We start from the raw sequence: 13,075 nt of genomic DNA, 5'->3' as shown, positions 1-13,075 counted from the left end.
TATCTTGATTTGGAGTTATAGACAATTTTCTTTCCACGGAGGCACCAATTAATAACTTACCTTTCAGTTTGAAGTTTAGTGGTTTTTACTATCAAATCTTGAGTCTGTTCCTTTGCTGCCTAAAATAAACAATCCAACATCAGTACATTCCAATTTCATTATATTTCAAAACACTTGTTCAATTATTTACTGCAGTTCAAGCTGATAGCAACAGATCATACCCCAAAACTCAAAAGTTTTAAAAAGCCCCAAGAAACTGAAATAGGCATTTCAGGGCTCATACACACACCTCTAATAAGAGGAACTCCCTCAATGTTTGCATAACGCTAAGGCTTAGGAGAGAGAAAAAGGTATCTGATACTGGTTAAAGAACTTCGCCATTCATTAGGCTTTTCAAGAAACAAAAGCATTGAAAGAGCAAGTTAAAGTTGAGGCTTCAGCTATAACATGTTTGATTGAGAAACTGAGACCTCTAGTAAATTAAATCACAGAAATGCTGGTATAGAGTTCAATGGAACTACACAGATAGAAATTACAATCTTTCAGTCAGAATATATAAACAACCTGCCAAGTAGGGGACTGGTGAGAATGAAACACAGCCTCATCTAAAAGACTATTCCTGACCAAGTTTCACATCACACCAACCAATGCTCTTCCCCCAATTCAGAGCTGAAAAGATCAGGAATGAAAGTTTGATGAAAAAGAATCCTGTCCAAAACTTAGAAAAATATTCATGAAAAAAATTTTTAAACCCAAAAAATAAGTGCAGTCAATGGGATTGTCTCCCAAAGATCAAAACTCGAGAAAATGGCAAATACAAGGCAGTAAGCAAAGATAGGAGAGTCACGTAAACATATGATAGGTAGAAACATACGGTCGCTGCCTTGAAGGGGCACTCAGCCAGAATTATGCTTTTATCAGGACACTTGTAGGTGGAAACTATAAACAATGGAACATAAAGCAGAGAGTGAATCAGTCTGTTAAAGGCGGATACCAGAGCAAACACCTGAAGATACTGGGCCATTTTCATACTGAAACACTTATGGTTTGGGTCTAGATATCCCCCCAAAGCCTCATGCAGTCATGGGGCTTGGCTTCTAGAGTTTATGATTGATTCATGGTTCAGTGCTGGGATTATGGGTGTGAGTGCTACACCAGCCCTGGGCAGGTGGTCTGTATACATGTAAAGGAGGGAGAGAGGCTTGCTCTCCCTCACTTCCCCCTTTGGCTCTTGTTGCTTTTGTTGTCTTCTGCCACCATAAACAGTTGCCCCTCTGCCATGTGCCACCCCTGCCTTGGAGCCAGTCAACTATGGACTGAAACCTGTACAAGCTGTGAGCTAAATAAACCTTTTCCCTTTTAGCTTTTGGTGTCCAGTATTTTGTCTCAGCAATGAGAGAAAAGTAACTAAGACAAACACTATAATAAACAGCCATGATTCTTGTAAAGTTTTTAGAGCTGTCCCAAATCTAAAGATCTAGGCTCTGGGTTCTTAAAACCTTATCCTCCAGCTCTGAGTTCATAGGGTCTCATTCCCCAGCTCTAAGTATTTATTGTCTCCGATTCCTTCCTGCAAGAAGTTCTCAGGTTGTCAGTTAAAATTTTGTCTTATTGTTTTCTAGGGGTCTGGTCAGTAACACTGTGTTCCCAGAAGCCAAATTATGTTTCTAGCAAACAGTGGTTATTTTTAATAAATAGATTTGCATATCATCGTCAGTCCAGTATCTTAAGGAATGGAGAAAATGAGGTTCCTTAGTGTTACGGTTTGGGTCTAGATATCCCCTCAAAGCCTGATACAGTGATGGAGAGCTTTCAAAAGTAACTGAATCTATAGTTTGATTGGTTTATTGACTAGTGCTGGTATTGGCTGCGTGAGTGACACACCTGCCCTGGAGCAGGTAGTTTGCAAACAATACAAGGGAAGGAAAGAGGTGCTCCTCCCTGCTTGCTCTTTGGCTCTTGCTACTTTTGGTATCTGCTGCAGTTGTCATGAACCGCAGCCCTTCAGCATACCACCCTGCTTGTCTCCAGCTGAATATGGACTGAAACCTCCACAGACTGTGAGCTAACTAAGCCTTTCCGTCCTTCATTTTGTGTGTTGGGCATTTTGTCACAGCAATGAGAGAAAGTAACCAAGACACCTAGGTAGAATTATGAACCTTCAAATACAGTAACTTCTTCAAATGCTTACCTTTTTCATGTCATTTTGCTTTAAAGCTTAATTTTTACCCCTTGCATATTTTTGCCTTTTCTCAAATACAGAATTCTGTCAATTCTAAAAACTATTTACAATTTTAATATTTCTGACAAAAGAATGTACCACAAAATCAGTATCAAAAATGTTAGATTCTTTTTAGTGTTAGCCATGAATAAATTGAGACTACATATTACAATCAATAACATCTAATGAATAAGTGAAATAGGATAATTTTAGTATAACGTAATATAACAAGGATTTTCAAATGTTTTTCTTCATTCTTCATTCATAATCTGAGGTGATGACTCCAAAATAACATTTAATAATATTTGCAAAGTTTATTATCCTAATGTAACTTCTAGTTAATTTATCAGCAATGTTAAGGATGATTATTTTTCACTAAATAATAAATCTGACTCTAAATATAATTTATATAAGCAAAATCATGGCCAAAGAGATAAACTGTAACATACATAAAATTACTCAAGTTTTAAGTGTTATCTTAAAATAATAACTTTTAATACCCCCTGCTTAAACTATTTCACAGAATTGAAGTAAATTAATTTTTATAATATCTTAAAATGATGAGAGAAAATAAAAATACTTTTCCTTATGCATAAGTAAGTTTAAAACATTAATCCAGAGTTGACTTATAAATAGCAACTACTTTGATTACAAGTCACTAAATTACCTAGTCTGGGATTGAACTTGTAACCCACTTCCCTCAGCCACCTGGAGTCCTGGAATTATAGGTGTGTACCACCATGCCTGACTTAAAGAGTGCAATTTTAGAAGGCATATTAACTTTCAGAAACTGGAAGATGAGAAAAGGAAACAAAAGGTAAAGAAAGGGACAGTTAAAAACTAGTCACTATGCAAGAAATTTAGAGAAGACCTAAACACCATTACTTCTCAAACTCCTTAATGAAATTGAAAGCGAAACAATACTCCCAAATTTGTTCCTGGAAGCAAGCATTACCATGATACCAAAACTGGAGAAGGACCCAACTAAGAAAGAAAATTATAGGCCAATCTCCCTAATGAATATAGATGTAAAAATTCTCAATAAGACACTGACAAACAGAGTGCAGCAAATCATCAAGAAGATTATGTACTATGACCAAGAAAGATTCATCCCAGGGATCCAGGATGGTTCAACATACACAAATCAATAAATGTAATACACCACATTAACAGAGTAAAGGACAAATATCATACAATAATCTCAATAGATGCAGAAAAAGCTTCTGACAAAATCCAGCACCAATTTATCATAAAAACCCTACAGAAATTTAGAATAGATGGTCTTTCCTTGATCTGATAAAGGTGATCTACAACAAACCAACAGCCAACATCATACTAAAAGGACAAACACTGAAAACTCTAAAATCAGGAACAAGACAAGGAAGTCTACTGTCTCCACTCTTATTCAACATAGTGCTAGAAAGGTTAGCCAGAGCAATTAGACAAGAATAGAAAAAAAAGGAATAAAGATAGGAAAAGAAGTTAAATTATTGTTATTTGCAGATGACATGTTACATAAAAGACCCCCAAAACTCCACCAAAGGCCTAGTAGTTTTAATAAGCAAATTTGGTAGCATAGCTAGATACAAAACCAACACTCAAAAATCAGTTGCACTACTGTACACAAATAACAAACTCACAGAGAGAGAAATCAGAGAAACAAGTTTTTGCAATAGCATCCAAAAATGAAATACCTAGGAATCAACATAACGAAGGACATAAAAGACTCTACATTGAATCAACAACTAGGATCTCATCTCATTAAAAGCTTTTGAACAGCAAGAGAAACCACAAAAAGAGTGAAAACACAACGCATGATGTGGGAAAAAATGTTTGCCAGTTGTTCTTCAAAGGATTTCTACCAAGAACAAATAAAGAACTCAAAAAAATCAGACCTCCCAACTATAAATACTCAATTCAAAAATGGGCATCTGAGATGAATATATACTCCTCAGATGAAGAAATATAAACAGCAAAGAAAATTATGAAAAAATGTTCAATATCATTGGTCTTTTGAGAGATGCAAATTACAAAAACACTGACATTTCGCTTTACCCTGGAAAGAATGGCCAATACCAAATGCTGGAGGGGCTGTGGGGAAAAATGAATCCTTCTCCACTGTGGGTAGGAGTATAGACTGGTGCAATCATTCTGGAAATCAGTGTAGGGATTCCTCAAAAAACTAAGATTCAGGGCTGGAGATTTGGCTCAGCGGCCTAAGAGTCTGCCTTGAGAGCACACGGTTGTGAGTTCGATCCCTGGTACCAAAAACAAACAAAACAAAAACTAGGATTGCAAGTCCCATTTGACCAGCTGTTCCCCTTCTTGGTATCTTCCCAGAAAAATTAAAAACATTGCACCACAGTGATTATATGTGCACCCATGTTTACAGCAGCACAATTTGTAATAGCTAGATCTTGGAAACAACCTAAATGTCTATCAACTGAAGAATGGATAAAAAAAGATATGCAATTTTATGTACTGGAGTACTACTTGGTCATAAATAAGGATAAACTTGAGACATTTATAGGTAAATGAATGTAACTAGAGACCATACTCATAAGTGAAATAAATCAGACTCACATATGTAATCATTATATTGACTCCCTAGGGTGAGAAGCTAAAAGAAATAATACATGCATATATATATATATATATACACATATGTGTATATATTATTAATACATATAAATAATATATATAAGTAAATGATAGTTAAAATAGTTACACTAGTAATTTCTCTTAGTTCATTGAAAAGAATGGTTTGCGCTAATATTATTTGGATAATTAAATGCAGATATCTTGTACTCTGAGTAAGTAAATTAAAAATAACAATATGCAATGTATTAACCATTGCCATACTCTAATTATCATGTTTTGAAATTTATTTTTTCCACTTTAAAATTTAAACAAAATTTTTAAAAAAATCACTAAGCAACAAAAGTAGTACCTATAAAAATATGAAATGCTGATAACAATTAGGAAAGATTGTAAGATTATTTATTTCAAAATTGAAGATTTAAAAACTAGACTAAGAGAACATATACACACCAAAAATACGTGATATATTAGTAACTATCAAAATGTAGAAAAAACAGGAAAGTGAAATATTAGAGAAACAGGAAACTGACTAATCCCCTAGATAGATCACCCAAGTAGCCTATGATTAATCTGTAGAGTACAAAGATCAATGACACTTTCTATAGTCATTTGTTATTGATGAATTCAGGAAAATCTCAGAAATAGAAGTTTGGGATTAAAATGTGACAGGAGCAGACATAACCATGACTGATTCTTAGGAGGAACCTGTTTCACTCCTGTTCCAAAAGTATAGAACTAAGTCAAATGCGGATTCTGCAGTCAAACTAAAGGTTTAGGATTGCTTGAATAAGCAGACCCAATATTATGCATATTTTAGGCTAAGCATGTAACAGAATTAAGCAGGGTCTTTCTAAACACAGGTTTAAACTTCTAAGACATTCTACTAAGGAATTCACTGCTGTTGAACTTCTAGGATAGTACTTAATTGAAAGGTTTGTGCAAATTTTACAGTTATCTCAGGACTACCAAAATATAAAGGCGTTTGGAGCCAACTGAATAGTGTAAATAAACCATCATCCAAAGATACATAAACATTTATAGGTTTTTAAAAACAGCACAGTATTTATGTACAAATTTCCTACAGGATATGATGCATCAAACATCCATATATTTTACAGACCTACCACATAACTTTTGAAAAGTTTACTCTGTACCGAGAGTATAATGAATTACACAGTACCTGTAGGCGGCTTGTCATATCTTGACAACAACTGCTCATTGCTTGAACATCTTCATTTATACTTTCAAGCTCCTAAAAAGGAGAAAAACAATCAAACAGGATAAGCTAAATTTTTCTTCTCTTAGCCAAACCTTCATTTTAGTCCCATAACTTTTTTTGATCGAGGCATCTCAATAGATCATATTTAAAACTGGAGTGATACAATATTTCATATTAAAAAAGTATAAAAACTTTTTAACATTCTTTTCAGTGGTATGAGTATATGCTTTAAAAATATGTGTATATCTTTATACACAAATTTTAATGCTGAAAAGTTAGACTATGATCACAAACATGATATTTATATGAGACAATAAATATGTTAATTAGTAGATCTAAATACATTACAATTTACATATATCTTAAAACATTATGTTGTACATGATACATAGGTACAAATTTATCTGCCAATTTTAAAAAAAAAATAAAGGACACAGGGAAGGCTGCACAATATAATATAATTAATATTTTTAATTCTGGGTAGTTGGATAATAAGTATTCTATTTCTGACTTACTAACTTTGCTTTATAATGAATTCATTAGAAATTTTAATTAATAAAAACAAGGAAAAATTTCACAGGAGGTGCTCCACAGAATCAATAACTGGCATCTTATTAAAAAATTTTTGCACCTCAAAAAAAATCACCAACAGGGTGAAAACCCACAGAGTGAAAACAAATTTTAGCCAACTGTACCTCAGACAAACGACTTCCATCTAGAACATATAAAGAAGAAAACTCAGATCCCCAAATTCAAAGACCCAATTCAAAAACAGGCATTGACAATGAACACACACTTCTCAGATGAAGAAATACAAATGGCAAATGCATATATGAAAAAAACGTTCAACATCACTGGTCATTGGAGAAATGCAATTAAAACCACACTGAGATTCATCTCGCTCCAGAAAGAATGGCTATCATCAAGAAATCAACCAATAACAAATGCTGGCTGGGCTACCGAGAAAAAGATACCCTTCTCGACTATTGGTGGGAGTGTAGACTGTAGAAATTCCTTTAAAAACTAGGATTAGAGGTCCCATTCAAGCCAGCTACTCCCTTTCTGGGTACTTTCCCAGACAAATTAAAAACATCATACCACAGCAATATATGTGCACCCATGTTTATAGCGGCACAATCTGTAACAGGAAAATCTTGGAAACTCAAATGTCCATCAAGCAAGGAATAGATTTAAAACATATGGTATTTTTATATTATACAGTGTTATTCTTCTATAAAGAAAGATAAATTTGAGGCTTTTATAGGTAAATGGATGCAACTGGAGCCCATGTTCCTAAGTGAAATAAACCAGACCCACAGGTATAAACACTGTATTGTCTCCCAAGCATAAGAAACTGAAAAAGTAAGTAAGAATCAAAATCTACAGTAGATACTGTGAATGGGAAAGAAATGGGAAAGAACTGGAATGGGTGAAAGGATAAAAAAGGAAGGGAAAAGAAATATATATGTGTATATATATATATATATATATATGCACAAAAAAATAGCTAAGATAATTGTACTACTGATTTCGCTTAGTTCACTAAAGAAATGGGTTTGAGCTTACACTGTTTGATCAGTTATGCATGCCTATATCTTGTAATCTACTACTTTGAAGATAATAATCCATAATGTATTAACCATTGTCAATTTCCTATTATCTTGATTTTAAAATTCTGTATCTTTATTTTTATTGCTTTTTCTCTTTAAAATAAATTTTTAAATCAAATTTGAAAACCAAATAAATTAACAATAATTCCTCTTCTTGTTGAAAGTCATCAAACACTACTGGGAGATTATGCCAAAAACCTGATAGTTCTCCTGATAACATTCTCTATGTATTTTACTTCCCAGTTTTCTCCACAGCAGCATATATTTAGCCTCTGAATTCTAATACTTGCGTTCTCTTAGTGGATACATCTTACTTACTTTTTCTTTACTATGCAAATGGACATTACATACTTTTAATTCAGGTCAATAATTATCTCTTGTATGGATTGATTAAAAAATTATTTTCCAGCAGGTCCCAGGCTAAACACTCAGCCCCTTTCAGAACAATCCTTTAGGTGCCGGGGAATTTGGCTCAGCACTATAAGTGCCTGCCTGACAAGTGTAAGGTTGTGAGTTCGCTCCCCTAACCAAAAAAAAGAACAATCCTTACTCCTTACTTTCTCAATACCTTAATATGAAAATATGATCATTGCAGGATTACATTTAGCCTCACACTGCAATCTGTTCAGTGTTTCAAAACATAAAACTACACAAGAAAGAAGTCTGATGGTAGACAGGGTTGTACTGTAGCTCCTGTCAACATAAAAGCCAGAGCTTCAAACAGAAACACAACAGTTTTATGAAGGGACAGGCAAGTCAGAGCAAGCAATATTAAAGCAGTTGGGCAGGGCTAAAATAAACCATGAGAACAAATTGTGGTTAGGAAATCATGTACGAAAATATAAGACATATAGTAAGTTGTTTTCTATTTGAACATAGTGAATTAACATCAAACCTATCAACCTAATTCCAAAAAACACACAGAACCAACTATACAGTAAGCTCTCAATATATGCTACACATAATAAATACACACACCTCCTTCACTTTCTTGAAAATGCTTACAAATTCTTCATTGATGGCTAGGCTTCTGCGTTCAATATCTCCACGTAAATTTCTTCGAGTCCGCAAACTATTCTCAACAAAAAATGTTGAAAGTGCCTTGAGAGCTTCCAGCATCTCCTGTACAATTGGTAAAAGAAGAAATATGGTACTGATTATAAAGTTTCCTAATCTCAAACCAAGCATAATGAAGTCATTTTCAAATAATTTGTTTCCATTAAATAATCAAAAAATGACCTTCAAATTACTGAACAATAAAGTTATTCCTGCAAGGTAATAGGGGGGTATACTTAGTTATACAGTGGCACATATACAAAGTTATATGGAACAGTGAGACTGAAACCAGATTGAGGAAAAGTTAAGGGTTATGCCCATGTTAAACTGTTATGATGTCAATCAGGTATTTAATTGGATATTGACAACTAATTTTAAAAATCTGAGAAAATGTGAGAAATGGGGTTAGAAATCAAAGAGTCATCATGCTTTTTGTTATGCACAACTATGAAAGTAAAGAGTCCCCCGAAGAGACAACATAGGTAGAGAGGGCAGAATGGAGACTTGGGATATATCAAAAGTGCCCGAAATTCTCCATATATAAATTCATATACCAAAGTAATGTATATTTTAACACATTCGCCCTTCCACTTTCTGTTATAATGTTAAATAAAAATATTGGCTGGATGGACAAAAATAGTAAGCTCTTTAAATGAATTCAATTCTATATTTAACACTAAAATGTTTATGATTAACAAATATTTATTGTACACACACACACCCACACACACAAATGAGATAGTTTCTTTTGATTAGTCTTGAAATGTTGCAAACCCGATGACTGAACAAAAGCAGTTACTAGTTTATTTAACCTTGCTGTACTTTCCCCATGCTTTATTTTTCTTCTAGATAAAAAGGAAATAATGTTAGGTATGTCATAGTCATATTAAATGAGATATCTCATTTTATTTATAATAAAATCTATATTCGTTAAGAAACAGCAAATGCTGGGCACTGTGTTAAGAACATCCTTTTATTTTTCTTTACGCCACCTTGGCATAACCAGCCTAATCAGGCGAATCGGTGGTATAGAACACAGGTTTAGCCATGACGGGTCGGCAAGCGCAGCCCAAGTTTCATTCAGTGGGAATTTGGGAGCGCACGTGGAGACTCGAGAGAAGAAACACTAGGACGCGCCCACCAATCAAGGCAGTGCTCGGTCAGTACCAATAACAACTAGCAGACACGAGTCACTCCGCGCCACCGCTTCACGCCTGGGATTGAGCCGCTCCGCCCGCCGTCCCGGCGCCGCCCCTCGAGGTCGCCTCCGCGCCCGGGAGCTCTAGGGTGCGGGCGCTCCCCGGAGGCTGCAGTCCACCTCCCGCGCCAGTCTTCGGTGAGGATAATGCCTAGGAGGCCCCTTCGCGTCCCGGGGCTCCTGCGTCTCCTTTCGCCGGCCCGGGGGCCCAGGGTCACCGGCGGGTGGCTGCGCAGTGTGGGTCAGGACGAGGGCAGTGGTGCGCAGCACACAACCCGGCCCTGCCCGCTCCGGCTACCTTGTCATTATCCAGACGTGTCTCCAAGATCTTATGCAGCTTGCGCGACAGCGGGTTGTTAGGCTGCGTCGAGCCTGCCCCATTGCTGAGGCCGTTGGCGGTTCCAGAGGCCGGCAGGGCGACCACTTCCCCGCTGCCCTCGGCCATCGCGCCGAGCGCCTAGTCCCTGAGCGGCGACGCCAACTCAGCTGTGGAGCGCTGCTTCACCGGTAGCGCGCAGACTGCGCATGTACGCGGGGAAGCGCATGCGCACTGTGGCCGGAAGATGCCCGAGCCCTTACGGAGTTTCTGCAGAGACAGCTCGGAAGAAAGAGCTGTCAGAGTGGGAGCGCTCACGTTGGGCTAGGGAAAAAAAATCCCACAGAACTGAAAAAAGATTTTGGAAGAACTCTGAAGTGATTAGATACATAAAGTACACTGAAACCTATGCTACTCTGGTAGATACTGGAAAATCTACATTCTGTGTCCTAGACAAAGGCACTAATAAGCGTTAGGCTTGCAGTATAAGGAAATGAAATACAGTGGAAGAAACAGTGGAGGGAGAGGCCGACTTCACAGCAGAGTTGGAAAGGACTTTGCCCGCAACTTTAGGAGCATCAAAAACAGCAGAGGGAGCATCAGAAACAGCAGAATGAGCATCAGAAACAGCAGAAGTCACCTCTGCATTGGAGAAAGGATCGAATGTGTATGACCAAACCCAAGGGACTTGGCTCTTTTACAAATGAACAAAAGCAGGTTTAGCTGCAAAGCAATGGAAAGGAAACAAGTAATAAAAGATGAGAAATTCCTAGGAAACTCTGGGGGATAAATATCACTTTTTTTTTCATTTGTTGAAAATTCCCTTTGGCTAGAAATTAAAAGAACCTCTGAACCTCTTGTGAGATATTTCAAACACTAGTGATTTAGTTCTTGTCCTCAATTTCTCTTGCTTTTCTACATATCAGACTTAAGGGGAAATTATTGATTATACAATTACAGAAAGTATTGACAGATCGCTTGCTCATCTCTAAGTGAAGAAGAGAGAGCTCAGCTAACAAAAAGAAGTTACACTTCCTCCATAGAAAATGTGGGAGATCTAGTTGGAGAGAATGTGAAGTGCTACTGAGGGAACATAGAATTTAAGTGAAGAAATTGTCCTCTTCAACATGAAGACTCAAGATTGTAAAATATGATTTTTTCATATATAAATTTGTTTCAGTGTAATAACCAAAATTGACATATCAAAAGTGTACATAAATTTGCACACCAAAATGAATTGGTAACATCTTACAGTTTGTAAATATGTAGAACAGTAGCATTCAAAATGGGAAGTGCAACCAAAAATCACACATTATGTAGATTCTCTATTAAAAATCTACTAAATAGATAAATCTATAGACAGAAAATAAATCTGTGATGTAGGAGGAGTATTGTTGGGAAGAAAGAATTTGACAAGTGTGAGCTTATGGGTAGAAGTTTGTTTGGGGAATTATGAAAATATTTTAAAGCTACACTGTCCATTTTATTCAACTATTCCCCTTCTATGTGTTTGCCTAAAAGATTTAAAGACATCTTATTATAGTAACACATGTGTACCATGTTTGTAGCAAATTAATTCATAGTAGCTAGAGCTTGAAAGTGCTCTATATGTCCATCAACAAATGAATAGATAAAGAAAATGTGGCATTTTAAAAATGGAGTACTACTCTGCCATAAAGAAATACAATGAGCCATTTGTAGGAAACTGGGTGCACCTTAAGACTACAATGTTAAATGAAAAAAATCAGACTCACAAGCTTAAGTATCACATGGCTTCCCTTATATGAGAAACTCAGAGTAAAACTAAAGAGCAAAATGAAAGATAAATAATAGAAAATTGGCAAATAGTTTTCACTCAAAGAGGAAGGGGATCAAGAGATGGAAGGAGGGGGTAGGGGACAGAAAAAGGAATTGGGATGTGTTACATACATGTATAAATTCCACACAGGAATGGAAACACTATTTACTGTAAACCTATACAAAAAAAAAAAAAAAACAGCAGGGCAAGGAATGAATGGAGGAGGATGGGAAGGAAGGGGGTGGGGATCCAAAACGGAATTAAAATGTATTATGTACATGTACCAAGCAATGTAAATAGTTTGTACTACACTTACGTACTAAAAAATAAAATAAAATGTTTTTAAAAACTAGATTGTGGTGATGGTTGCAAGATTCTATGAACAAAACGGATGAATTTCATGGTGTATGAATTATATCTCATCATATTTAAAGAATTCAGAGTTTAAGGTATAAAAACTGATAAATTTTATAATATATTTTCTAAATTGTAATGAGATATAATTTATAAACCATAAATTTTGCATTTGAATTATAAAGTACAATAGCTTTTAATTTATTATAGATTTTGGCATCATCACCATAATCAAATATTAAGATATTTTCAACATTTAAAAAAAAACAAGAAAATTAATAGCAACACTCCTTACTAACCCTTTCCTCTTCCCTAGGATACCACAAATTTACTTTCTGTCCCCATATATTTGACTATTTTGAACCTTTCATTTAAGTAGACTCATACCATATGTGGTCTTTTGTGTCTTCTTTATTTTGCACAATGTAGTATTTTATTCCTGTATTAGCTTTCCCTGAATATGACAAAAAAAAAAAAACTGGTAACGTCAATTTAATTAAAAAAATGTTTATTTTGGCTCACAAATTCAAAAGTAACACTATGGTTTAACATTTGATCCTCTGGGGGACATTTTGGACCTAAGGACCAAATTTCTTATTGTTGCCAAATAATAATCCATTGTATGGATCTGTCACACTTTGCTTATGAATATTTGGATAAATTTTTGCCTTTCGTCCATCATGAACATTTGGCTAGTACGAA

At 35.6% G+C, this 13,075-nt stretch overlaps 1 protein-coding gene across 1 annotated transcript in view; it reads right to left on the bottom strand.

Annotated features, from left to right (window-relative positions):
- Positions 1-10,431, bottom strand: part of Cog6 (component of oligomeric golgi complex 6) — a 69,170-nt gene extending 58,739 nt beyond the window's left edge. Inside the window, exons 1-4 of the mRNA XM_003477438.5 lie at positions 10,204-10,431; positions 8,630-8,773; positions 6,003-6,074; positions 61-119 (exon numbers count right to left, since the gene is read on the bottom strand). Of these exons, the coding sequence (XP_003477486.2) occupies positions 61-119; positions 6,003-6,074; positions 8,630-8,773; positions 10,204-10,350 (422 nt within the window). The 5' untranslated portion in view covers positions 10,351-10,431. The remainder of the gene's footprint in view (positions 1-60; positions 120-6,002; positions 6,075-8,629; positions 8,774-10,203) is intronic.
- Positions 10,432-13,075: the final 2,644 nt, after the last annotated feature.

Source organism: Cavia porcellus, unplaced genomic scaffold (genome assembly GCF_034190915.1).
Source record: "Cavia porcellus strain 051 isolate PalLab524CR breed Dunkin Hartley unplaced genomic scaffold, mCavPor4.1 scaffold_21, whole genome shotgun sequence".
Lineage (NCBI taxonomy): Eukaryota > Metazoa > Chordata > Mammalia > Rodentia > Caviidae > Cavia > Cavia porcellus.
Note: the sequence above shows the minus strand (reverse complement) of the source record. Positions and strands in the feature narration are given on the sequence as shown.